Below are 27,313 nucleotides of genomic sequence, written 5' to 3'. Positions count from 1 at the left end.
TGGGATATAAGCTCAGATTCTTAAGAAACAATTACTAAATTGATATTAGGAACTAAATTGCCTTGGACCAAATGTTTGCCTATTGCTTTGTTAGAAGAATTAGGACTGTTCTCAGAAGTGACCTGGGATTTTTCCCCTATGAGATGCTGTTTGGTTTACTTTTATATGGGAGGGGGGAAAAAAAGGAAAAGATCCTTTTTTGAAAGAAAGGATAAGTTTTTTAAAAATTATATACTGGCCGTGTTCTCCTCCTTTCCTCTTAGCCTTTAGGAAACAAGATTGCTAATCCAGCAACACCTTTGGAGTTTGCAGTTTGTAGAAGACTGGGTGCTTACTAAGTCCTGGAAGAAGCAGAGTGGGAAAAACCTTACTGGATGTTACAGATGGTTGAGACTGCACTCTGGAGGCTAAGAAAACTAGACTTAAAGGACCTGTGGTGGAACCTCAAGAATGGACTTGTTAAGGACAATTTATAGCTTCTAAAATTGGCTTCAAAATTAGGAATGTTTTGGTGAGAGGTGGAAATGTTTGTGCTTAGAAGATTTTTAACAATATTGATGTTGTACCTGTTATTTATATTTTGTAAGGACTTCTCAATTGGACGAAGTTGAATTAACATGCTTTAGGATGAAGAAATTATTAATGTTAATTCTGATAGGATTTTTTAATGTGAATTTGGGACAGTATATTCTATGTGAGTTTTAATTGGTTGCATTGAGTCATTTTAAAGCAGTTCCCATTGTTTAGGGAGATTCTGAGAACAATAGTCTTTGTCCCTTTGAAGGGAACATGGTTAATAGCTGACCATGTTTTGATACAGATTGGTTATTGAATGTCTTAAAGTAAAAGGATTTGTGTAATGTTGAATTTAAAACCCATCTACTTAGATATGAAGATAAGCTGTGAACTTTCTCCAGATGAATTTTACTGTTAGAAATGTAAGTAAATATAGTCAATACTTATTTTGGATATATGATCCTTGGGAGCTAAATTTGCCTCAAGCTTTGATTAATAAGACTTGATGTTTGAGGGACTGTAGCTGATATTATTTGGAGTTTTGCATTCAGTTATGATTGTCTGATGGATCATTAAACCCGGAATCCACAATCTGAAGGGAATATTCCACAAGCTACTCAAATAAATGTGCTCCTGAATTTTTACAAATCTGAGAAAGAGTTGGAAGGTCAACCTTGACCTTCCTTAAAGTGAGATCCTTCTAGTGATGGTCTTTTGAACAAGAACCCGCCTGATTATTCCCAAGTCTGGCTATAAGGTGTAATTGTTAAACTGAGCTAAGTATCCTTTATCCTGTCATGTATGTGCTTTCAAGCTGAGACTTTAAGGTTCAGTTTTTGATTATAATCTTGTCCCTGTTTTTTCCTCTTAAGGTAAATTTCTATAATCAGAGCAAGTGTTCAGTACATGTAAGATTTTGCAGTTTGTTTTTTTTTTACCTGCAAATATATGGTCATTATATCCTAAATAAGTAAATAAATGAATAGTTGGCCTAGTCATCTATATGTTGCTAGATGGATATATGTGTTTCTTTTAGGATTTTTGTTGTTTCTGATAGGGATTTTTATTTGTGTCCCTAATTACTAGGGACACAAATGGTTGGGATGATGGCCCCAGATGAGTTACAGAATCTCAATTTGTCCCAGGTTACACATTTACAATTTATAATCTTAAAATAACTAGCCCTAAGTTATATCAGTCCTAATGATTAGGAGAGGGGTTGCAACCAGGGGGATTAAAGCAGAATAATTCAAGGAACTAAGGCAGAACAACTCAGGGAAATTGAGGCTGGATGATTAGGGAAACTGAGTCAGGGCAATAAAAGGGAACTGTGGCACAACACTTGGAGAGGGCCCTGGATTGCAATGGGAGACCTAGTCTTTTACATTAAGGTGTTTAACAGGTCTTAGTTTGATTGAAGCAACTGCTCATTCCATCATTAAGGCTAGGTAAGAAAGAAATGAAGCAAAGAGTTGTCTTTTTACTTAGTCAAAAAACCCAACAATCTGAGAGGGGAAGAATCTCAAAGTTTCTAATCAAAACAGCAATAACTGCTAATTACATGAACTCTGGGGCCAAAAGGAAGATCCAGTGGGGCTCAGCCTGGAACCTTTTATTGGCCAATCAATGAGAGCCAGAATGACTTGAGTATAAGCCATGGTCCTTAAGAAAGAAATTTAATCCATGAACAACAAAGACATCAAGGAAGGAAAGAAGGTTGCCAAGTTCTCAGAGGGGCAGCTCCAGTTCAGATTGTTTGTTCTTCCTGCTAGAAGAGGACCTTGCAAAGCCCTCCCTTCCTTGCTCATTCACTTACATTCAAACCCCCCCACAAAAAGAAACTTTAACATCATAATGAAGGAAATAAAGAAAACTGTCTGGAACTTCTAAACATAGGAAATGAAATTCCATTTGAAAGAATTCACGAATTGCTTCCAGGAAAATGAAAATATAAAAACCAAAACCAGATTGCAAACTCCTAGACATATAGTAATTGAATTTGAGTTTAATGCAGAAACAAATTTTCTAAGCTATCAGGAGAATGATCTTCAAATACAAAGGGAAGGATATTTAAATAATGCAAGACTATTCTGTACCCATTAAAAAAAGGGTGAGAGTGGAATAATGTGTTCTGAAGAACAATGGTGCTTTGGATGCATTTTACGGTAATTTATCCTACAAATCTGAGTTTAACCATATAGGACAAAAGATAGATGTTTAATAATAAAGATGTATTTGAAACATTTTTTTTAAATAACATTATCCCTTGTATTCATTTTTCCAAATTTTCCCCTCCCTCCCTCTACTCCCTCCCCTAGATGACAGGCAATCCCATACATTTTACATGTGTTACAATATAACCTAGATACAATATATGTGGGTAAATCCAATTTTCTTGTTGCACGTTAAGTATTAGCTTCCGAAGGTATAAGTAACCTGGGTAGATAAACAGTAGTGCTAACAATTTACATTCACTTCCCAGTGTTCCTTCTCTGGGTGTAGTTATTTCTGTCCATCATTGATCCACTGGAAGTGAGTTGGATCTTCTTTATGTTGAAGATATCCACTTCCATCAGAATACCTCTTCATACATCATTGAAGTGTACAGAGATCTTCTGGTTCTGCTCATTTCACTCAGCATCAGTTGATGTAAGTCTCTCCAAGCCTCTCTGAATTCCTCCTGCTGGTCATTTCTTACAGAGCAATAATATTCCATAACATTCATATACCATAATTTACCCAACCATTCTCCAATTGATGGACATCCATTCATTTTCCAGTTTCTAGTCACTATGAAAAGAGCTGCCACAAACATTTTGGCCCATACAGGTCCCTTTCCCCTCTTTAGTATTTCTTTGGGATATAAGCCCAGTAGTAGCACTGCTGGATCAAAGGGTATGCACAGTTTGTGGGCATAGTGAAAGATCTTTTAAAAATAAGACTGAAACTAAAGGAATTTTTTGCTTCTCAAATGCCCCAAAGAACAGAAAAGCAGGAAGAGTGATCAGTAAGGGCAGCAAGAGACATTAAAAAACTGCTTTCTCAATGTACACAAAAAGGGGTAAAAGCAAAAATCTGGCTGAGGTAATAGTGAAGAGTTGGACAAAGACATTATGAACAAAACCTGCTGATACCCACGCTAAAGTGAATCTATGCTTTACTTTTAGGACATTACAATATAAGGGGGCATAAAAGAAGAAAGGGGGAAGAGGGGAATAAACAGAAATGAGGGATGTGCTTGGGTCAAATCCAGAGCTAGCAAAGAAGGGAAGTTAATCTGGTGGGTGGAGAGGAGGAGGGAAAGACTGAAAAAGGCTGGAAAGGAAAGGAGGCTTACTTTGGAGTTGGGAGGGGATTCAACTGATGGATGCTTCTGTGGGTGAAGAGAGCTGTATAGTAAATAGAAATGAAGATCTTACACTGGATGAGGCTTGGGACACTTGGTACTTGAAAAGTCTACTCATTGTTAGAGGGGCAGGGATTGTGATGTGAGGTTGGGAAGGGATCCCCCAAAAGGTTGGCGGTCACAGAGGTGTCTCAAAAGAATTTGCAGGCTTGAATCCATATCCAAATCAAGGGGTATAAAGTTTATTGTAATTGTAATGCCAATTGAAGTAGACTAAAAGTTCAAGAATTTAGCAAGAAACTAGGAGACTGATATATTTATCCAATTCTTCATGTCATTGATATGCTAATTTTGTTCTAGAGGTAGAATTGAAGAGTGTTCTCAGGAATCTGGTAATCACGGACAAGCAGACCTAGGACTATCCTAAAGCCAGAAGACTTGAAATCATTGACAGATACAGTTAGAACAGTAGTCTCAGGATCACTAATCTATCTTCCCTAAAGCATTCTTAGATCACAGATTCCAAAGCCAGAAGATTTAGAATCACTGATAGATAGATTGTTAGAGACATCATGGACACAGAAGATTTCCTGACAAATGTAGAAAAAAAGTTCAAGATGTGGTATAGATCACTTGTGAGCTGCCTTCTTAGTCTTGGTACTAAAGGAACCTTACCAAGGAGCAATATTTTCTGACTCCTGCAAAAACTGACATTGTTCCCAAAATGAGGAAAAGTGCCTAAAGGGGAGGGCCTAGAATAGAGATCTTAGAAAATTTTGATGAAGATTACAAAAAAGATCAGATAATTATAAAGGTCATGATCAAAGAATAAAGATCTAGCATAAAAAGAATGAACTGAGAAAATTTCTCTTTGGAATGGGGTGCAAAAAGTGAAATTTAAAAACTAAGGAAGCAAAAAAAAAAAAAAAAAAACTAAGGAAGCAGTTGAATTTGAAGAGGAAGAAAGGAAGAATTTATTTTACTGGGAGGAAAAAAGAGGAGAGAAAAATATAACCAGGAAAAAGCAGGAGAGAAAAAAGAAACTAATAAATAAAACCTAAAAGGAAATGAGAATCAATTGAAAAGTGGGGAATAGGGAGATAAGAATCAGTAGAAATAGGGTGACCATAAAAAAAAGATAGCAGTCCTCCTTGAAGCAGAATGCTCGAAAGCTTAAATTGCTTTTCAAAAAAAAAAAATTAAATTTTTTTCTGTGTCTTTCAGTCTTTCTGGGAAATTGAGTTAGGATATAGAAGTATATGAATTGGTTATACCATTGATTTAGATAGATCCACTGATAGGATTCTGAGGTCAGTGTGGTGACTACTGCTACTGAAATTATTTTGCTAAAAGGATGAATTTGAAGTTTCTAAAATCTTAGATATGGGAAATAATTCCTTGAAAGTTGTGCCACTTTTATCCTTTAAATTTGTCATTTTTGTTGTGAACAAACATTAACAAACATTAACTATTAGTTTACATTGTTGTCATCCTTTTTTATATTATTCTTTGGTTTTGATAATTTTGCTTTTCATTAATTCATAAAAATCTCATGTATCTTTGAATTTCCCATTTATGATTTCTTACTGCACCATTTTATTTCATTATATTCATGCCACTTTCCCCCTCCCCTTTCCCACTTTTAGGGACTCAACGATTGATTTGAAATTTACTTTGTATTTCTCATACATTTTATTTCCAGCCTTGGTGTTTTTTCACTGATTGCCCCTATTACCTGAAATAGTGTCCTTTTTTCATCTCAAACAGTGCCCTACCCCCTCTTACCTCCCATCCCCCCATTTCAAGTCTCAGCTCAAATGCCATCTGCTGAAGGACTTCTCCTAGTCTTTTCCTCCTCCCAAAGCTATCTTAAATCTTTTTAAAATAATACACATGTGTATACACATACATATATGTGCATACACATTTATAGCTACATGTTCATGAGAAAATATAACTTATTTGTAAGTATACACTTGGAATGTCATTTTTTGCTTGTTTGTTTCATCTTTGCTAATTTTCTTTATTTATGCACTTATGCATTTGGATACCTAGATTTGACAATGAAGTTACAATATCAAACATTATTGTATTATAATTTTTGTACTTTATTCTTTGTCTTTTAAAACCTAGGTTGAAGAGGGAGGGAAGTGGAATCAAAAGAACTGGTCCTTCATCTCATTTGACACTTTGCAATCTAATAGAAACATAGTAGACCTGATCTGGTCAGATGGACATAAAAAGGAGAAACCTGGGCCACTCTCAGTTGAATATGATTGTATCTCTGTCCAAACTAAGTCTATATTCAGCAAGGTGAAATAAGGCTTGCATTCCTGTTTTTTTTTTTTTTTCTTTCTTCTAATTCTTAATAGTATTTTTCCCCCCAAATACATGCAAAGATAGGTTTTAATATTCATCTTTGCAAAACCTTGTGTTCCAGATTTTTCTCCCTCTTTCCCCTTTGCCCTCTCAAGACAGCAAGCAATCCAATATAAGTAAAATTTGTAATTCTTCTAAATATATTTCCATATGCACCATTTTTTTCCCCCTGAGGCTGGGATTAAGTGACTTGCCCAGGGTCACACAGCTAGGAAGTGTGAAGTGTCAGAGATCAGATTTGAACTCAGGTCCTCCTGAATTCAGGCTGGTGCTCTATCCACTGCGCCACCTAGCTGCCCCTATATGCACCATATTGTACAAGAAAAATCAGATTAAAAGGGAAATTGGAGAAATATTAATTGTTCATGGGTGGATAGAGCCAATATAATAAAAGTGACAATTTTATCTACTTCATTAAATGCCATCTTAATTAAATTACCAAAAACAGTTTTACTGAGCTAGAAAAAATAAAAACAATTCATTTGAAAAGAACAAAAGGTCAAGAATATCAAAGGAATTGGTGAAAAAAAATAATAAAGGAGGGTTAAGCTGTATCAGATTTCAAATTATAAAGTAGTAATTATCAAAATTATCTTGTACTGGCTAAGAAACAGAAAGTGGAATAATTTATCAATGAACAAAAGAGAGAGAGCATTGTAAGGTATAAAATGAATTTTAATTACATTAAGTTAAAAAGTTGTACAAATAAAACTAATGTAGCCAATATCAGAGGGTAAACAGAAAATTGGAGAAAAATTTTATACTTTCTCAGATAAAGGTTTTGTATCTCAAATATATGAAAAATTTGTCAAATTTATAAGAATATGAGTCAACCCCCAACTGATAAAGTATAAGAACAGGCAGTTTTTGAATAAAGAAATAAAAACTATCTATAGTTATGAAATGTAAATTAAAATAATTTTGAGACATTATCTTAAACTATTAGATTGGCTAGAATTATATAAGGGAAAAATGAGAAGTACTGGAAACATGGCAAAATTAAAACACTAATTCACTGTTGGTAGGACTGTAGAGCTCATTTTGGAGAGCTCAATATACCTGGAGTTATAAAATTGTATGTATCTTTTGACCCACCAATACCACTATTCCTTCTGCTTCCTGGGATGATCAGGTAAAAAGGAAAATAACTTTTTTGCTTGAAAATATTTACGGCAGCTATTTCTTAAAAAACAAAACAAAACAAAACAAAAAAAAAAAAAAAAAAGAAAAAGCATTGTGATTTAAGCTTGGTCCAGTCTTCCTGTCTTCTTTATAGAAATGGGACATTAACATTTTCTCAGACTTCATTGATGGGTGGGCTATGATGCTGTGCTGTTCTTAGGAATGTTGTAGGAATAATTTATTGGAAACTCCAATAGCAGGAGAGACCCCTTATTTTTCAAGCAACCCTCAGGCCAGTTGGCTTTAGAACATGCAGTCACCTCAGGAAGATAGCTGTCGGGAGAGATATGGCCCAACCCAGACGAATTTGTGTGAAAAGGAGTTGGGGCTGATAACTTGATTCCGCTAAGCTATTCTTCTAGGATGATTGGTTTGCTATCTACAAGTCTGGGCTGCTAAGGAGCCTTTCTTGATTTCATGAAACTAGAAGGGGGTTGTTCCCATTACCACTTGAAACCCAATCCCATATCACTCTTCTGTTTGTTCTGTAGCCCTCTCTCTTGGAACTTAGACCGCTTTAATTGGTGTTAAAATTGCAATAAAACTTTGCCTTTTGAGTCAGATTATCTATACTTCCAATTTCTTTGGAAATACCTGAGTCATCTGCTCAGAATACTATTATTCTGAGGTTCCTCTGAACCTCAACATTTTTATTTGCTCAACTATCTTTTTCCATTTTTAAAATTGTCATAATGTGCTTCTTTTTTAAAATATAAAAAAGCCCTTTTTTTTTCAGAACACATGCATATAGCTTTTAATATTCACCCTTACAAACCTTGCGTTCCAAATTTTTTTCCCTTCTTCCCCCACCCCCACCTAGACAGCAAGTTATCCATTATAATATGTGATTCTTTAAGGAGTGGAGAAGGGAGGGATATTTGGAAATGAAGGTGACATAAAAACCCAAAGGTGATCCATATCAATTTTAAAAATGTAATTCCAACAAAATTACTGTACTGACAAAAAGGGGACAAACGAAATCCTCATTTCCTTGGAAGGAAAGTATGTTAGTGAGTAGGGATCAGAGATCCAAACCAATTTAAATTTAGGTAGCTTTATGGGAAATAAGGTAAAATATGGAGTTTGCTTTTCCTGGAATTGAAAAACCATTGTGATTTAGTCAGTAAGTTATCTTCCATAGGGCACTGGTTGTTCCCAAAGTAATATCAAAGAGTGTCTTCATGTACAGATAAAGACAGAAATTCATGCCAAAACTTTTGTGTTGTCATTTAATAATTGTTTATTAGTTTTCTCTCTCTCCCCATGCTCAGATCTGCTGGAAGAAAGCCAGATGCCTAAGATTTTAGGATAAGTAAAACTTATGAAGCCTGCAAAGCAAGATAGCTAGCTACCAGACAGCAAAAACATTAGAAAGTCTTAAGAAAAATAAAAACCCAAGAGGATTAACTAGTCCTACACAGAAGGCAAGATGAAACCATTTTCACTGGATTTTAAAAAGTACCTGTTAGAAGCCTCTGAAGAAAGGAAATTTATTATTCCCATTTTACGTGAAGAGGCCAAGGCTCTGAGTGGGCACTATTTAGTGGTGGTGCTAGATGTGGAAGGTGGGTCTTCTGCTTCTAGATCATCCTCTTGCAGCTCACAGTCTGGCAAGTAACAATTAAAGCCTACTAGCAGTACAAAGCAATGAGACAGCCTCAGTGTTTGAAGAGCTTATCTTGGTGAGATAAGATTTTTAAAGAAAAGTGCATAAAGTAATAATGCCATAAAGCTGGATAGAAGATAATAAACCTTCCAAAGTTTAGGGGCAGAGATTCCTTTCCATCTGGAGTTTGGGATATGTCCCAGAGGAAAGATCTACATAGGGATGGGCGGAGGGGGCAAAGGAGGCATACACAGAGGGAGGAGAAGCCCAAGGCACCCGACTTCCTTTGCCTAAAGCTTCTGAAGGGGAATTTGGGATCACCAGACTGCATCTTACTAGGTTGTTTTTAGGACTGAAATGCTCAAAATTAAGGAAGATCAACTGGAAAACGGGGTGGCCTATCAGGACTACCTGGATTCCAGCCCCACGCCTAACCCATCTGCAAAAGGACCACTTAATTTTGCAGTGTCCAAGGTGCAGGAATTCAACACTGGTGGAGAAAACATGATGAAATCACAGTCCAGACTCTTCCAGCAGCCCCACTTTCCCCACCAAAAATACACCCAAAAAACAGACAGGATATAGGGAGATTTAGAAATGGGAGAGCAAGTAAAACGTGTATTTCTCATGATACAATGTAATAAAACTCTTAAAAGCATGGAGAAGAATAGACAAGGAAAGATGGGGACTTCAGAAAGATAAAGAATGGGGGGAGTATCAATAGGACTTCAATATTTCAAGGCACTAACTGGAAGAACAGCTGGAAAGGAGGAGCTTGTCTGTGGGGAATACCTAAACCTTGGACAGCTGGGTTTTAGTTGACAGGTGACTTAGCACAGAGTTGGGAATTTGGGACTAACATTTGCAAAAACAGTAGTAAGAGAAGATACCAAATTTGGGAACAGAATATTAAAAAAGAGTTCTAAGAGAGATCTGAGAACAAGCATATTGGGGAAGAGAAAGATGAGGATTCAGCAGTGTGATAAGTTAAATAGAAAGAAAGCAGGGAAGTGGAATCTCATAGAGCTTCAAGGGTTATCATCAAGGGTCCAATTCCATAGAAATGGTAAAAAGTGATGGAATAATCTCTAAGGTCAGAAAGGAAGCCGAAAAAGATCAGCTATAGGGGGCAGCAGTTGGGCCAAGTGAAGAGGGCTTTTCCCCATCCAAGTTAAAGCTATTGGGGGAGAGATAAAAAGCTGAGAAGGGAAAGAGACTGAAGAGACTAAAAAACAGCACCCCAAGCGGCAGAAGGGCAAGTCTGAAGCAGAAAAGACAGGGAAGAAAGGATTCAGGGCTCTACAAAGGCGACTTAAGGTGAATGTCACTGAAGGTTACACCAGAGGGAAGGGATGGGTCACACTGGAGCCAGGATGGGCAGCCACAGCCACACTCACGGAAGCATGTGCCACTGAATCCATTAAGCTCAGGCCTTCCCTTTGTATCTTTGCCTGTGTTAAGTTACTAGCAGACATAAAAAGTGCCATTTGATTATGAAGAGAAAATTCTTTTGGGGTGAGACAGTTGGGGTTCAGTGGCTTGCCCCAGGTCCCAGAGCTAGGCTAGTAAGAGTTAAGTGTGTGGGGCTAAATCTGAACCCAGGTCCTTCTGACACCAACTGCCCCAAATGTGAAATTTAATGCAGCTTTAGTCAAACCTCGCCAAGTACACTTGCCCAATGTGGTGCTGCTGGAACGTGAATAGCCGTTTCTCTGCACCAACTCATCCCAGTATATGTCTTCTCTCACAGAATGGAAACACCTTTGAGAACAAGGAACGGTTTGTTGGGTGTCTGTGCACCTAGCCATGACCAGTACAGAGAAAGTGCTTAATAAATGCTTAGTTATTGTTCTGAGAAACTGGTTATGATTAAAAAAACAGAAGGCTACAGAACAGAAAATACCAAGTCATACAAAGGCACTTCTCTCCAATTCCCTCATTTGGGCCAATGGGGGAAAACTCAAAGAGAATTAAATTGACAACCAATTCAAAAGCAGATTTTCCAAGTTTCTCAGCTTTTGGATAAAGGCACTGCTATTACCTTTTAGAGTATTTTTCTCTTATGGCTGTCTTCTTTCTCTACCCCTTCAGGAAACATGAAGATGTCATGGGCACAGCTTTATCAACTTTTCTAAGAAGTATCAGATCCATTGTAAAACAATAGGAAATAATGGGAATTATGGAGAGAAGAGCTTTTAACTGCCTATTATGTAAAGCAGGAGATAAAATCAGTTTTTAACTATCATTTTCAAAGACACACATTTGCTTTAATCTAATAATTTAGAGTTATTGCCAAAGACTAGTAGTAATTTTAGAGAGAGCTAGCTCTGTGATAGGAAGTAACCCTTTATCTCATACCTTAAGATAGGAATAGCATACAACATGGCTAATGATTACTAGACAATGGATTACAGGCCATAAAAACAATTCCAGACAGAATTACAAAGTTTTTCTACTTGGAAAGAAATATACATTCTAAAGATGAACACACACACATTCTACAAGACCATTAACATCAAAGTATGTAAAAATTTTATTAGCATTTTTCTATGATTAGTTTAGAATCATCTTTATCTTGCCTGATTCATAATGCTTTCTGAAGCTAAGTTACATTCTCTTTTTGTTCTCTTTCAAAAAGGGACTGCAAAGTCTTATAAATTGCTTTCTCTGATTTTCTTATCCGCCTGCTTCAAGGAAACCCATGTGTTTAACATGCCTCCTCGAAGTTTAGCCCATACCAAATGGTTATTTAATCCAAATATCTGGGCTGCAAACTGAGCTGCTCCTTCAGGTGAAAGTATAGTCGTACAGCCAAGACCTGTAGGGAAAGAATGTCAGGGAATTGAGCATATCTGGATCTTTAAGAAAACTTCTTCTTTTTTTTTTTACTTTGTAGAAATCTAACCTACATCTCCTGTTAGCCATATTATTAAACAGAAATAAAATAACCAACTATCACACAACCTATCCTCTTTCTCAATGGCAGCAAAAATAGGAGTACCTGCTTTAATCTAATAGGGCAGGTACACAGAGTCCACACCTTTGGCCTGCTGGGTTCTTTTAAGATCAGCCAAATATCTTTATTAACCAGAAAAACCCAACCACATCCAAAGTTGGAAGAGAATCTATATAGACCATTTGCTTCAGATATCAGGGAGGGCCTAAGAAAGGATGGCCATTTAGGAATGGACTGGGTTAAATGACCCAATGTTCCTTCTAATTCTTGAGATTCTGTGGACCTCTTAGGCAATACAGAAATAATCCAACAGATTGTGAGTCTTTCCTGGGCTGGGGAACTTAAGATCTCAAAAGTAAATGAAATCATTATATAGTCTGCTTGCCAAACCAACTATATTTAATGTGTTCACACTACATAATTTTTACAGATTCCGAGTTGATTTTAAATAATTTTTGATGTCACCAATAAATGAATAAGTGACAGCATGATTAACGTAATAACAAAATATGCTTTTAAAACTAAAAGTTACTATTATAACTTTATTCACAATATAACTATATTATGAAAAATAGTGTACTTACCACTAGGCATTCGAAGTGAGGACCAAACATCCTGGGCTCCCCAATCAGGTGTAAGGGGAGGACAGTTGACTACTGGATATGCTGTATTACCAGACATTACTGGCCCCAAACCATTGCTTCTGCCAGCTACTGCCACAAACACAGTAGGAATACCATCTCCTGGATTAAATAAGAGCTCATTACTTCACAAAATCCAACCCATTTCAAAGTAACAAAACCTCAATGCTGAGCTTTCACTATATTACATAAAGCAAATCTGGGCTATTTTAAATATTATGGGAAATGGGGCATCTAAAAAAGTTCAAGAGACGTCTGAGTAATTAATAATTTTATTAATAATGTTAGCATTTTAATGAAAGAGGTCAGTAGTACTCCTGAATGCCAAAGAGGTTAGGGTCAAGGTTTAAGTGGCTTTGGAGAAGGGATGTTACTAGCCAGTGAAAATTAACATTCTGGTTAACAATGAGAATGCATATTATTACAAGGAGGAGCTGGACCTATTACAATAAACTTTGATCATTTCTATATTACCTAGTCTTGGGCAATCTATTTAAAGAATTTATCCCACCCAAGCTGGGTGGATTCTGACTTCTGAGAGTTAATTCAAGATCATTATCAGTAATGTCTTTCAATAAACCAAACTATTAAAAAATGGATCTCTCAAAATTATGGGTTATTAATAATTGTTTCTCTCAGAAGCATGGAGTTTACCAATTATAAGTTCTACTTGGATTCACAGTCTGTGCTTCCATAGTTCAAGGAAATGCTACCCTTCAACGGAAATGTATCCGGAGAGAAAAGACTAGGTATGTAAAATGCTAATGTCAGATTCTTTCTTGAAAGAAACTTCTTTATAACTGCTTTAGTGTCAAAATAATCAGAAACCCTTGGCATTATTTATGGGTGTTTTCTGTAGCTAATCACTCTCTAATAGATTTCTTAACTTCCTGTTTCTTCTAAGTGCCCAGAAGGATCATATCTCCTCCACATTTTCTATAAGAAATCACTGCTCCTGATCTCATATAGGTTCTACCTTGCAGGAGACAATTAAAATAATGGAAACATTAACCCCAAAGGAGATGTTTAAGGGCTCCCTTCATAAACTATGTAATCCACCCCTCTTTACCCTTTACTTTACATCTTATTTGAAAAAACAAAACCAAACCAAACAAAAAAAAAAAACACCAAACTTTTTTTCCCCTAAAGGCTGATCAGTGAAGGGAGATTTAAGAAAAGATAAACTGTTTTATTAGTTGTCAAAAACCAAGGTGGGGCTTGTTTTCTCTTGTCCTTTTATTTACGTTCCATAAATAAAGAACACCTTATATTTAAGAATGCTATAAAGTCATTAAATTCCCCCTTAAACTTTGCTCCCATTGGAACAAAACTCTTTATTATTGGTAGAAAATACAATTTTGTGTCAAAGAGATGAATGATACCCAAATTACCCTAGTTTCTGTTGTTTTGTCTAATAAATTATTTGAAGTGTACCTTCATATTCTGCTTTAATCTTTAGAGTTTCATCTGGGCTTTTATGGGCAGATGTTACTCGAAGTTCACAGGGAATGCCATAGTTTCCACAAGCCTTCTTAATTTTTTCACAATGACCCAAGTCAGAAGTTGAGCCCATCAATACCACAACTCTGCATGGACTTTGCACTTTATGAAGCAACTAAAGAAAAAAAAAAGTCAGAACATGATTAAGATAGAATAAGAATGAAATAATTATTAAAATTTTCCCCCTTTTGGCAGTCCATTTTTAAGGTTAAGAAAATGCCAAGCAAGTTATCTAAAATAAATTTATTCAAAAAAGCAATTTCCAGGATAAATCTCAGGATCATGAGTAATTCAAACCAATCTATAGTTTCTACACTGTCATCACTGTATAATGAAAACTGACCATAACAATGAACTGAGATACTTTTGAAATCTTGAGGCAAAAACCAAGCTATGTTTGATATATTGTACATCCCCAAGGTATGGAAACATATCAATGTATTGGAAATTATATCAACACATATAAAGAATATGGGGAGAGCCACAGATTGCTTATATAGAAAATAGGTTAAACTTTAGGATGCTCTCCCCCCCAAAGCTTCTCAAAATTCACAAGAGAATGTATAAGTTTCTAAAAAAACAAAAACAAAAAAACAAAAAACAAACAAACAAACAAACAAACAAAAACAATCACACACACACAACTTGTGGCCTATTGTATAGTGTATAAAATAATTACCTCTACTCTTTCTGCAACCCATTCAAAGTTTCTCTTCACCATCTGGAGGCCTTCAGGAGTCACTTCTTTAAGGTCCCGGTATGACTAAAAATACAGAGCCAGAAAGTTTAGAATCATTTTCTCCATGAAAAGTTTCCCAAACTTTCCACAAGGCACCACTTGGCCAGAAGTGAGATGTTTTTATGTGAGTTTAAAAATTTCCACCCAAAGTTCTGTCAAGGAATAACAGTACCTAGACTTATGAGAAGAGAGGAGGACAAGCAAGGGGAATGTAATAAGCAACACTTATGTATCAGATGAAACCTAAAACCATTATCTAAGTAGAAATTTTAATCAAATTATACTTTCAGTCTTGTTTTTCCATTTCTATTATTTGCCTACTGATGCAATATATAAAAAAGAAACAATCCAAACCATTACCTGCTTGTCTTTCTGCTGGGTTCTATCACCAGATGGCCAGAGTCTCCAGGAATCATTATCGATAACATCGGCAAGAACAATTTCTTTTGTAGTCACATCAACACCAAATTCAATCTATAGAAATAAGAGAAACCATCTAGAGTCCTAAAGGCACTTATTACTTGTAAATTTTTATTTAAAGTTCCCCATTTGTTTGTACCTTCATGTCAACCAGTGTACAGTTCTGAGGTAACCAGGATTTTTCCAGTATTTCAAAAATAGCCTGTGTGGAATGACTCATGATATCCACTTCAGTCTGACCTATGTTCAGTCCAGCAAAACACCATTTTGCAGCAATAACCTGTTCTTCAGACCACTGAGGATCATTGTTTGCATCATCCTGGGAATAAAGAACAAATCTATGAACATTTAAATCAGAATTTTTCTGAAATCTTAATAAAAGCTGATATATTATTTAAGGTTCTCTTTTACTAAATTCTTAAATATATATGAAAGTTAAATCATAATATAGAAACAATTATTTTCCCCTTTGCAAGAGTAACTTTTTATAAAGAGCAAATTTACATTTTTCTACTTTGTTTTTATTGTTTTATGCTGCTTTCTGTAGGAAATTAAAAGCAAACCAGTTAGGCTTAAAACATAAATAGCCAATTAGTACCCATATGAAATAATTTATTAATATTTGGCTTAGGCAATAACTTTATTACATTACATCTCTACCCCAATATCCCTTGATTTATTTAATATTTTTCAAAATCAAAATTTTTTAAAATTTATTTTTAAAAATTTTCTAGTTTTCTCTTATCCCCACCCACAATTAAGAAGCCATGTGAAGTTAAGCAATTATCACCCGAGGGAAGGCACTAGAATTTTGGGGGATTGGAGAAAGTGTCGTCCTATGGATAAATGTGGCTTTTAGCTAGGATTACAGATTAGGGAAGCCCTAAGACCCAAATTAGGAGGGTGTGACACAACCAAAGAGATTGCCTGGGCTTAGGAGAAGGTCAGCCTTGCTCAAGGACTGATTCCCTGGCCCATCCCTCATAGAGCTGCCCCAAGCAGGAGGGGGGCTCGCCTGCTTGTCTACCAAGAAGCTTCCCTGGCCCCTTACTACAAATGCCCCACCGCCCAAGATCCTTGGCATGGCATTAAGAATGCCAGTTGGACTATTCTTTCCCCCTCTCCCTCAGGACAGCCTAACCCCAGCATTTCTCCTCAGCTCCTCTGTCTGCACAAACCTCCTGTCTACTTCTCCAGGCCTCTGCTGGCTGCATCCAGCCCCAAATAAAGTATTTCCTGATGCTTGGCTTCCAGGGTTCCCTAACTTGCCTTTGAGAGTTCCTTGCACAGGTTAGGGTTAGTAAAGGATCTGTTAAATGGCATTCAGTTGTTACTTTTACCTGTAACACACTTCCAGAGTGGGCCAATGCATTCAAGCTTATGAGCCAAATTTTCAAAAGATACCATTTACTTAATCCTTTTTTTTGATATTAAGAAATTCAAAGTCTAGACAACTTCAAAGAGACATCAAATTCAGAAAATTAAAAAGTATGAAAGCCCTTGGGGCTTCAGTCAACACAGCAAATGAAACAAGAAAAATGCCTTCAACAACTTTACAGACTGTGCATTAACTTAAGTACAGAATTCCCTTTCCCTTCATGATAGCCTTGTTCCTAAGAACATCTCAGAAAATGGACATTGCCATAGTTATGCTATTTTAAACATTATAGAAATTATTGCTTGTCCTTTGTTCTCATCAAGTACCATGATAACATGAAAACACAAGGGCCTTAGATGTTCAGGATGCCTGGAGATGGCGCTGAATGCAATGAGAGACATTGGCCTTTTTAAGCAAAAGTCTTTAAATGATATTCTAAATAGAGAGGTATTAGAGCTCCTTTCAAAACCCCACAATAAATTAAAAGGGAATACCAACCCATTGGAGTGGGAGCAATAATTTTCTTGTTAACTGATGTGTGTAATAAATACCTAATTATTTAAATTTGTTTCTTCCCTACTTTGTAGGGAACCTGACCTGGAAGCTGAGATTTCAGCCATGTGATCAATCAGATGCCCCAACATCCTAACAACCTCCCTCCTCCTTGTAACCAGTAGAAACCAGGTGCGTAAAAGTCTGCTTTCAGTTGTACTAAGCCTGGTTCTTGTTGACAATTACAAGGCTCAGGGATTCTAGGACTTGGGAGACTGTTTACTCAAAACCTGAGATTATGTAGCGCTCCAGCCATTTCTGTTTAAAAACCTTATCCTTGAGATAGGGACTTAGGAAGGTGCACTTCACTTACAAGCTGTTTCCCTCACTTTGAAATTAAACTTGTTTGATTCCTGACTTTCCTGTCTCTGGCCTGCTCTGTTTGTCTCTGGTTATCCACAGGTTAGAGATTGGATTGGTCCAAATGACAAAGTCTAACAACCTAAGAGCTAAAATAAAAGGGAAAGGAAAATTTTAATAGAATACATTGATTCCTAGGATATCAATATAATTTGTTTAAAACAGGTAATAGAAAAGCCGAGTTTTCTTTCTTTCTTTTGGCTGTAGCCAAATAGTTCAGCTAATGATAGATGTTAACTATTTTAAATGAAATATTTACTTTATTTGTTAAGACCATTCAAATTAAGTTTGCTTAAAATCTGTATTAAAAAAAAATCAATTCATTATCAATATTCATAGTATAATGTCAATATGTCAATACAATGTACTGTGACTACCTCCAAAGCAAATTGATTTAAAATTCTCCTTAAAGCAAGACTAAAATTGCAATTTAGTTTAAGTTTATTGAAATAATCTTTTTCATCTTGTCAAATAAAAATAATAATTACCTTGAAAAACAACTCCACTTTAGGAGGGTAGAACTTATATCCTTCTTTGACACCAGGGTTTCTTTTGAGGAAAGAACCAGTTGCAATTCTTCTACAAACCCATTCAATTGGAATCATTTCACACTGAGGTGCGATGAAAGCTGTCTCACCACATTTTTTGGTGAAAGCAGTTTTGATACCTAGGAACAAAGAAGTAAATAGTTTTAGAATTCTAGTTACCATTAATCCAAAGAAGAGTTCAAACCAAAACCACAATTGTGGAATGAAGCTCCACAACTAAGCTACACCAATGTTTTATAAATATTTTAACGATTTCTTTATCATAGTCTCTTTCCAATAAATGCTATAGTTCGCCCTTCCCTTACAACAACCAAAATGGTAAAGCCTAATAGATAGATCTACCATGCCTGACAGCCTATACCTAGGATGCTACAATTATAGTTTGCATCTTCTCTACTAAGAGAGAATTATATCTTCAGACTTCTGGAATCAAGATTCTACAAACAATATGTAAAATGAATGAGAAAAACAGTGGGTGACCAAAATGAGAGTACTGTTCTTTTTTTTTTTTTTTTTTTTTTTTTAATAATTATAATTTTTTTTGACAGTACATATGCAAGGGCAAATTTTTTTTTTTTTTTAAACAACATTATCCCTTATACTCACTTCTTTCCCGAATTTTCCCCTCCCTCCCTCTACCTCCTCCCATAGATGACAGGCAATCCCATACATGTTACATGTGTTACAGTATAACATTGATACAATATATGTGTGTAAAACTGAATTTCTTTTGCACAACAAGAATTGGATTCAGAAAGTAAAAGTAACCTGGGTAGAAAGACAATAGTGAAAACAGTTTACACTCATTTCCCAGTGTTCCTTCTCTGGGTGTAGCTGATTCTGTCCATCATTGATCAATTGGAACTGAATTAGATCTTCTCTTTGTTGAAGATATCCACTTCCATCAAAATACATCCTTATACAGTATTGTTGTTAAAGTACATAATGATCTCCTGGTTCTGCTCATTTCACTCAGCATTCATGTAAGTGAGAGTACTGTTCTTAAATAAAGCAATCCACTATAATGGAAATAGATTTGCTTTAAACTCAGGAAGAAAAGCTCATCATGTCTAGCCTTTGACAAATAATGGCTATGTGGTTCTGCATGAGTCACTTAAATGTGTTTAAAACTTCAAGAAACTAAGACATATTGAGACATTTCCTAAAAATGCGATCCCAAGAAAGCTATGCCCTCAAAGCTTCCATAAAATCATTATATGTAATTTCTATGAATCCTTCAAGTATCTAACAATAGGAGAATGATTAAATATACCCCAGTATATTAATGTAATAGAATATTATAATGCAATTAAGATCATCAAGTATGAAAAATACTAAGAATTCTAGGAAAACCTTTATGAAATGCAGGAGGATAATGATTAATGTGAGTTTGAATAATGCCAAATTCAAGTTAGTGGAATTAGAAAACATTAGGTCTCATTTAATTCAAGCCAAAATTCAATTAAGGAATTATGTCAGAGGATTTTATAACACACTGCTAATTGATCAGCCTACATCTACCTCGTATTGTGTATAGATATGGATGTGATGCACAATAGCAATTGTTGACAAAATAACAATGTCATGTAATTGAAAAACATAAACATAATAAAATAGCATGAGATACTGAAATGTCTCAATCTGGAGTACAGATTATAAAAAGACAGGTGAATTGAAAATGGCACAAAGTGTACCAATTCTAAGCTGAGAAATGTCACAGAACAGAAATGCAGATCTTTTCAGATGCATGGATTGAAGACTGCAATCCAAAATCCAGTATGAATATGGAAAGAAGCACTATGTTGTCAGGATTTGTTGTAAGAGAAATCTGGGGGCAGAGTCAGTAAACATTCAATACCTCTCATGTGCCTGGTGCTCTACTAAATGTTGGGGATACAGAGAAAGGTCTAATTCAGTTGTTAGCCTCAAGATGCTCACAATGTAACGGGGGGAAAACAACACATAGAAGCTCAAAAGGGAGGATGTAGGGCGGAGGCTGCCCAGGCATGGGGGAAGACAAATCCTACAGCAGAGAGGGAGATGATTTCATCTTACAGAATGATAAGCTTGGAAGATCACAAAATCTAGGAAAGCAGGAGAGTAGGAAATGAGTAGGACTCCCCAGAGACTCCCTACACACAGGGTGGAGGATCAGAGAGGAGCTCTTTGTTGAGAGAGGGACAGAGGAGGAGTGAGAGTTTCAGACTTGATTTCCACCTTCAGAATAATGAAAACAGGCCTTAATTTGCAGTACTAATTTCTATCATACATTTAAATCTAGATAAGTTATTTGATTTGAGAATAGTTTATCATCTAATCTTTGAAATAATCTCACTTTCCTTTCTTTGACAGGATCTCTAGATAGGTAGTGGTAAACCATGATAATGTTGTAAATATAAACATGTTTATTAATCTTTACAGTCTTTCATGCTATCCTCATAGAGAAGCAGACATGTACTTTAGCTGAGAGCAATCTTAGGCAGATTCAGAACCAGCCGAATGCTTAGATTTCAAATAGTCATTAATTCACTGAAGTCAGCTGAGACTGAACTATCAAGTAGAACATTCCCAATTACACTTTTAAATGAATGGCTCTGATGAATACATGGATGAAAAGGCACGTTAAATGGGGTTACAAACACAAAAAGCATGACCTTTCTGCTTACATCCTAATAGGGAAGACAACAGAGCAAAGGCCAACAGACATACTTTTTAGGAATAGTCATAGGCTCCCTGACATTAAGAACTGTTTCCATTTATGAATATGATCCTCAGATTTGCAAAGGACATAGTTTTGAGGAAGATGGTAGTCAGGATCCAAAATTCTCATTTTTTTTTTTTTTTTACTTGCCTGGAACCAGGCACATATTGGATCATTTCCCAAACATTTCAAAATTGCCTCTCATACTCTCTAGGCATTGTCTTCCCCCTTTAGAATGTAAGTTCCTTAAGAGAAGGGAAGTGCTGTATTTCCAGTTCTGTCAGATAAACAGTGAATAAGCAAGCACTTGATAAATGCTTTATTATTAATTCATCTTGGGCCAAATCTAAAAATAAGGATGAGTCCCATACATAGGTCCAAATGCTCAATTTCCCCAATAAAAGCTGAGGGTTAGGAAAAGATGGTTATTAGATATTAGATCATATGATAAAGTCATGGGTAAAAACCCTGAGAACCTGATGATCATGAGACTACGATTAATTATTCAAGATTCAATGTCAGCCCCAAGGTGCAGGGGAGAGAAGGGGAACTCCTCTGAACCTAGTCTGCAATCGCCTGTCTAGCTGCACATAGTACAAAGTATGTAGCATTTTGATGATGGATTTCTTGTGCACTCCCACATCAATACACGTCTATTAATACTCAATAAGGAAGACTCAACTGCACCCCAAGCTGGATGTAACCTGTATTAAAAAAAACAAACAAACAAACAAACAAAAAAAAACAACTAACTGTAATCAACTTATTTCAGATCATGTCACAAAAGAGTGGTGGTCTGTATGAAGTATAGAAAAAGGAGAGTCCAAAAGTTATTCAATTTGGTCTGGGGAAGAGAATCCTATGTTTCTAAAAATATACCTAAAATGGAAAAAAGTAATTTATCAAATCTTACAGGAATATTTTTTTGTTTGTTTTCCTCAATAGAATTTTATAGTTTTCAAATACATGTAAATATAGTTTTTAAGATTCATTTCTGTAAGATTTTGTGTTCCAAACTTTTTCTCTCTCTTCCCTATCCTCCTGTTTCCAACTGTGTGACAATGGGCAAGTGAGAGAAGTGAGGATTAAACAACCAAATATTGGGAAGATCCTGGATTTTTTCCCTTACTCATTTGTTGTTGTTTTGTCCTTAGTTCTGGAAGAGGACCATGACATCAGGGAGGTGATGACATGATTTTCAAATGAATAGAATTTGAGGGAGAGAAGTCTATGCAAGGCCACCTGTTCAATGATCTTATGGTTATTAATATCAGGTTTATTAATTTCAAGTACTTCACAAAATAGGATGTATAAGCTCAACGTCAGCATTCACTACTGGTATGAAAGATGTTTTAGACCAAGTCCAAATGGAAGCAGAATTTCCTAGATACAGTGAAATCATTCAGTTGCATACAACGTTAGTACAGATTGCATCAAAGGAAAGAATACTAGAGGGCTTCCTCAATTAGATCCTGGGTCACTAGAGAGATTAACATAATTATCCACGAAGTGGGGAGGAGGGGGAGAAAGGAAAGAGAGAAGAGAATAAATGAAGAAACACATTAAAGGGGAAAAGGGCATTTACCTGCTTCCTGTAACAACTCAAAAATACAGCTAGTAATCTTGTTTGAGATAGCAGCTTTTCCATCCATGTGATTTTTTCTAGCGGCGTTGCCTGCAGTGATCTGGTCTTTAGACTGCAAGAGGACTTTGCCAGGACTATCCAACAATTCATAGACTTCTTTTGTTTTACCCTCATAGAGCTTCTTACCAATCTTTAGCACTGGGGAAATAAATAAAAACATTTAAGAATATTTGAAAACATTAAGGAAAGTTTCCTAAATTTTGATAATCAGAAGATACACACATTAATGTTTTTGAACACACATGATGTGTTACAAGGTTAAAAATACAATAAGGATTTTTTAAAAATAGCAAGATATAAAGAACAAAATTATTTCAATTAATTTACAGTAGCTTATATGAAGTAAGAAATTTATTTGAACATCTTAAAGGATACATGACACCTATGTTCTTATGTGGATTATGATGCCTAAATTACTTAATTTACAGCCATAGAAAAAAATAGCAAATCTCTACACAAATTCTGCACTCTAGAGATAGAATGACAAGGCAATAAATACAAGAATGGTCTAGAACAGCCAAAAATTCAATTTAACACTGGAAAAGAACAGAATTGGTATGAAACTGGCAGAAATATGGAAGGAATGAATTTATGTACAGAACCAGTCATCTCCTAAGTATTAATTTTAAAAACTATTTATTAATTTCCCCATTCATCAGGAAAATTAGTTCCAGATAAATACTTGTTGAACTGAACAGCTGCTTTCAAGCATATGATTTCTCATTACATGATCTACAGTGGTAATCACTTGTTGCTTTTCACAGGGCTCCAAATTTTAAAAAGATGCAGACAATCTCTCTCCTGCTGATTATTCTTTACTTTTCACTTCAAACACTTACCAACTCCTGGAAATTTTCTCCAAGCTAAAAATTTCAGTCTTTTACAATAACCATTTGTAGGCTGATTTATTTCTGTAATGTGTTCCCATTTAGACCACTAATTTCAAGAGCTGTTTTAAATATGCAAATACAAGTTACATGATTAAATTCAGAAGTGCACTATCTTCCTATCCAATTCATCTACAAAAAGCAGTTTGGCTTGATTTTTTTTTTTTTTTAAACAGCTATTAGATCCTTGAAGGTTTCTATTTAAAAGAATTTTTTTGGTAACCCAAAGCATCACTTTATTAAAAAACAAACAAATTTTTATTGATGTCTTCTATTTTTTCCTATAGTTTGACCCCGTTTTTTCCCTTTCCTATAAAACAGTATTTTAAAAAAATGAAGGAAAAAAAAAACAGCATGAAATTATAAAAAGCCAAACAAAAATCCTGGAAACAAGTAGACAAGTGATTTTAGTTGTCTGCTCCAAACAGTACATTAGGAACCAATGGATGGATCTCTGCCAAGGGCACAGGTTAAAATAGGATTTTTTTCATAACCTATGAAAAACCTCCTCCACATACCTGACTGCAATTTAAATAGCTTGCTCCCTTCTTCCTCATCTTAATTTGATTATCTAGCATTTTCATGTTCACTCTATTCAATGTGAATGGCATTATTGGGGTTTTATAGGGAGATGACCCCTACTGTAAAATCAATTTATTTTCTCAATTCTCTTCCTACTCTGTATCCAATCTTCAAAACCAAAGCACATACTATGCTAAGTGTTGGGGATGTAAATGTGGAGGGCTCTAACCCTGCAGTCCTCTGATCAGAGGAGAGAGATGACTGAGGGAATGCAAGTATTAGGTGTTAAAAATAAAGCCAACCATAATAACGTCTAGACTTTAGCTCATCCTGGTTAAAACATGAGAGTGGAAACCAAATAGAGCTACTGCAGGAAAATAAACAACGTCCTTTAAGAATTTTGGGGAACTTTGATCACAAGTGTCCACAGGGAACACAGGGTATGAAAGGTCACAAGCCCAAAGTGCATCCTGAGAAGGACATGACAAGTGAAAGCTAAGCCATGTTCAAACAAAGTAACAAGTTTCAGAGTGAAATGAACAGGATGAGACTTACTTTCTGGTTCTACCCAATCAAGGAAAGAAGAATAATAACAGAGCAATATCATAGTGCGAATCCGGCCTCAGTCACTTAACCTTATTGATTAAGAGTGCTTGGAACATAGCAGATACTTGATAAATGCTCTCTCCTCGTTTGAAAGAAGAAACAGGGTCAGAGAAATTAAATAATTGTCCATGGATTCTGCAGCTATTAAGTGACTGAGGCTGAAGTGGAACATTGCGTGTGGCACTTTTGACAATACTTCACTGAGCAGCCATTGAATATTTTGGTTCACTTCTGTTAGTTATTCTTCTTACTGGAAACTTTCAAGATAATGTTCCTATTAGTATAATGATTTCTAGATTACTTAGTATAGCAAAGTACTTTCCTGAGGACAATTCTGTAAGTAGATTGGATGTTTCAAGCTTTACCTGAGAAATGACCAGTCTAAAGTCACACATCTACAACCTTCCAACTTTAAGTACATCCCCTAGGATTAGTCTGAACACCCCATCTCAGTTTTTCCAGGTTCTGATTTATCTTGTGGAGAATTTGATTCTTGAGGTTTTAGACCCATGCAACTGACAATGCTCTCTAAATAAACTAAGGCAACACACGTAGGGTGCTACACAAGCAAACAGATCCAAGTTACCAAAGGGATGTCAAGTTAGGTATAGGAGGGTTAAGAAAAAAAAACACTAAGATTAAACTGAGACAGATTCTTTAATTTTATATTGTTTGTTTTGGTTTTTTTTTTGCTGAGGCAATTGGAGTTAAGTGACTTGCCCAAGATCACACAACTAGAATTTCTATTGTTTTTTAATCTATATATAAAACTTCTTTTTCCAGTCTTCTATTCTTTAAGGCTAATATAAAAAAATGACTTTTCCCAAGATTTAGCAAGAATCCTTTCCGTGATGAGATTTTTAAAAATATTTAATCGAAACATTTTCCTTTGTCTCTGGATTTTGCTTTAGGAATTTAAATACATTATTCTGAAAAGGAGTCCACAGGCTCTCTTCTTCGGGCTCCTAACTGTAAGGAAACCCAAATGTAGAGATTAAAGCGGAGCATCTTAAAACTAAATTGTGGTTCGGAACCTTACCGGAAGTCAGGTAACTGAATGTGGGAGTGGCAAAATTATGATTTATTATCAGTAAATGTTTGGTTTTCACACCTACTTTACATACAGATAATATATATTTTATAAATTATATATATAAATACACACATATCTCCAGGGTCACATAAAAATTTCTTGGGAGAAAAGAGGTAGCGAGTAGGAAAAGTTTAAGAAGCTCTGGCCTCGAGCCTAGTTCCTACCCCAAAGGGGAGGAAGATACAATGTATCTTCTAGGTAGGTTCCCAACTGAAAACAACAGATTGGGTATTGTCATGGTAAATTACCGATCACCTCCCAAGGCGGAGCAGGTGTCCCTCCCCCTCAGTCAGAAGCCGAGGAGTTTGGTGTGGGAGTCAGGATCCAGGGGTCAGCCCTCGACACTGACCACAAAGCGGATGTCTCCAAGAGATACAGTTTTTGGTTTGTTTCAGATTGCAGTGGGAGCCTCCCACCCTCCCAAAAAGGCGAGTGTGGCTACGTGACTTTCTCAGCGTCATCCCCTGGCTTTAGCGCTGAGCCTACAAAGAGAGATGGGGTTTTGAACTTTTGAGATCTGATGGACTGATGGGAAACGAACTGGAAAACATCCCGGTTGTAAATGAGCATAAAGTTCTGGAAAGGCACCTAGAGTCTGGCTCATGCCCCCGTCCTAGCTTCCCCCCTTTCCAGCGGGCGGCTCCTCCCCTCCCCAGTATCTGCACGCAGTCTCCCCGAGAGGCGGCCAGTGCCCTGCACAGTGAGGAGCCACGGCCAGCAGTCCGCGCGCACCGTAACCGCAGGACTCTGCTCATCCGCCCCCCTCTTCCCAAAAGCGCCAGGGGGGCGGGGAGCTCGGTCTTCCCCAGTCTCTCAGACCACGTGCTAGCCGCGCGGACGCCATCACTCCTCCCCTTCCCCGTGTTTTCCCCGCTCCCGTGCAGCACGCTCTCCTTCTCTTCTCCTGGGTCTAACCAAGGGGGGACACAGCCCCAGCGAGGGTCACTCACCTTCGGCCGTCGCCATTTCTGTAGTTAAGGCGGTGGCTAACGGGAGTTCAGCAGGAACCTGGGGAGAGGATGAAAGACGAGGTTAGGGGTAGCGGTCAGCTAGCCTTTCGGAGTAGGCGGGGCTAGGAGCAGCGGAAGCTCCGCCTTGCCCCTTACGTGCTCGCTCTCCAGCCAACCCGAACGAGATCGCTCGGACCAGAAAGAGGCGAGCTCCGCCCCGGAGAGAGATGGGGCTAAAAGAGCGCTAGCAGCTTCCCGCCGCGCACGCGCAGGAGCGAGAACCTGCACCTCGACCCCCCCCCCTCCTTGCGCCCCCTCCTTCCCTTCCTCCCTCCTTCACCTCCGTCACTACGTAGTGTCGCTTTTCCGGAAAAGGAAAGTGCCAGCTCCTCCACTGGAGCCACACGCGCTCCCCCTCCCACTCCTCTAGCCCCCGGGTCAGGGGAAGTTCTAATCCGGGTTTGTTCTGGGCTGGAAGAAGAGTAGGGCCCAGGCGAAAGTTAGGGAGTGGAGATGCCCCAGGCTGGGTTGTCCCCGGGCAGCGCAGTCAGGCTCGCCCCACCTCCTCGCCTCGGCCCCGCCCCTCTCCTCCCGCCCGTGTGATTCTTCTCCCGCTAGTCTAGTGAAAAGCCGCCTCGGGCTCGGGTGGAGTTGGCGCGAGAGGGACCCGGCGCGAGCTCTAGCGGAAGGGAGCCGGGAGCCACGCGCACTGCCTAGCGGGAGCCACGTGCCGCCGCCCGAGCGAGGGAAAGCCCCGGGAACGAGGGAAGCGGCGCGGCGGGCAGG

The 27,313-nt window shown here is 37.2% G+C and overlaps 1 protein-coding gene across 3 annotated transcripts in view; it reads right to left on the bottom strand.

Annotated features, from left to right (window-relative positions):
* Window positions 1-11,538: 11,538 nt before the first annotated feature.
* Window positions 11,539-27,313, bottom strand: part of PAICS (phosphoribosylaminoimidazole carboxylase and phosphoribosylaminoimidazolesuccinocarboxamide synthase) — a 41,898-nt gene continuing 26,123 nt past the window's right edge. For 2 of the 3 annotated variants that reach the window (XM_074276153.1, XM_074276154.1), the window contains 9 exons: window positions 26,528-26,585; window positions 22,410-22,607; window positions 18,064-18,242; window positions 15,425-15,604; window positions 15,226-15,339; window positions 14,806-14,889; window positions 14,061-14,241; window positions 12,570-12,728; window positions 11,539-11,847 (listed from right to left, as the gene is read on the bottom strand). In XM_074276153.1, coding sequence (XP_074132254.1) covers window positions 11,681-11,847; window positions 12,570-12,728; window positions 14,061-14,241; window positions 14,806-14,889; window positions 15,226-15,339; window positions 15,425-15,604; window positions 18,064-18,242; window positions 22,410-22,607; window positions 26,528-26,585 — 1,320 coding nt within the window. In that variant the 3' untranslated portion in view covers window positions 11,539-11,680. Of the gene's footprint in view, window positions 11,848-12,569; window positions 12,729-14,060; window positions 14,242-14,805; window positions 14,890-15,225; window positions 15,340-15,424; window positions 15,605-18,063; window positions 18,243-22,409; window positions 22,608-26,527; window positions 26,586-26,867; window positions 27,068-27,313 lie in introns of those variants that run through there. The other variant, XM_074276155.1, reaches the window with a different exon arrangement.

Source organism: Sminthopsis crassicaudata, chromosome 6 (assembly GCF_048593235.1).
Source record: "Sminthopsis crassicaudata isolate SCR6 chromosome 6, ASM4859323v1, whole genome shotgun sequence".
NCBI lineage: Eukaryota > Metazoa > Chordata > Mammalia > Dasyuromorphia > Dasyuridae > Sminthopsis > Sminthopsis crassicaudata.
The sequence above is the reverse complement of the archived record's forward strand: the minus strand, read 5'-3'. Positions and strand labels throughout refer to the sequence as shown.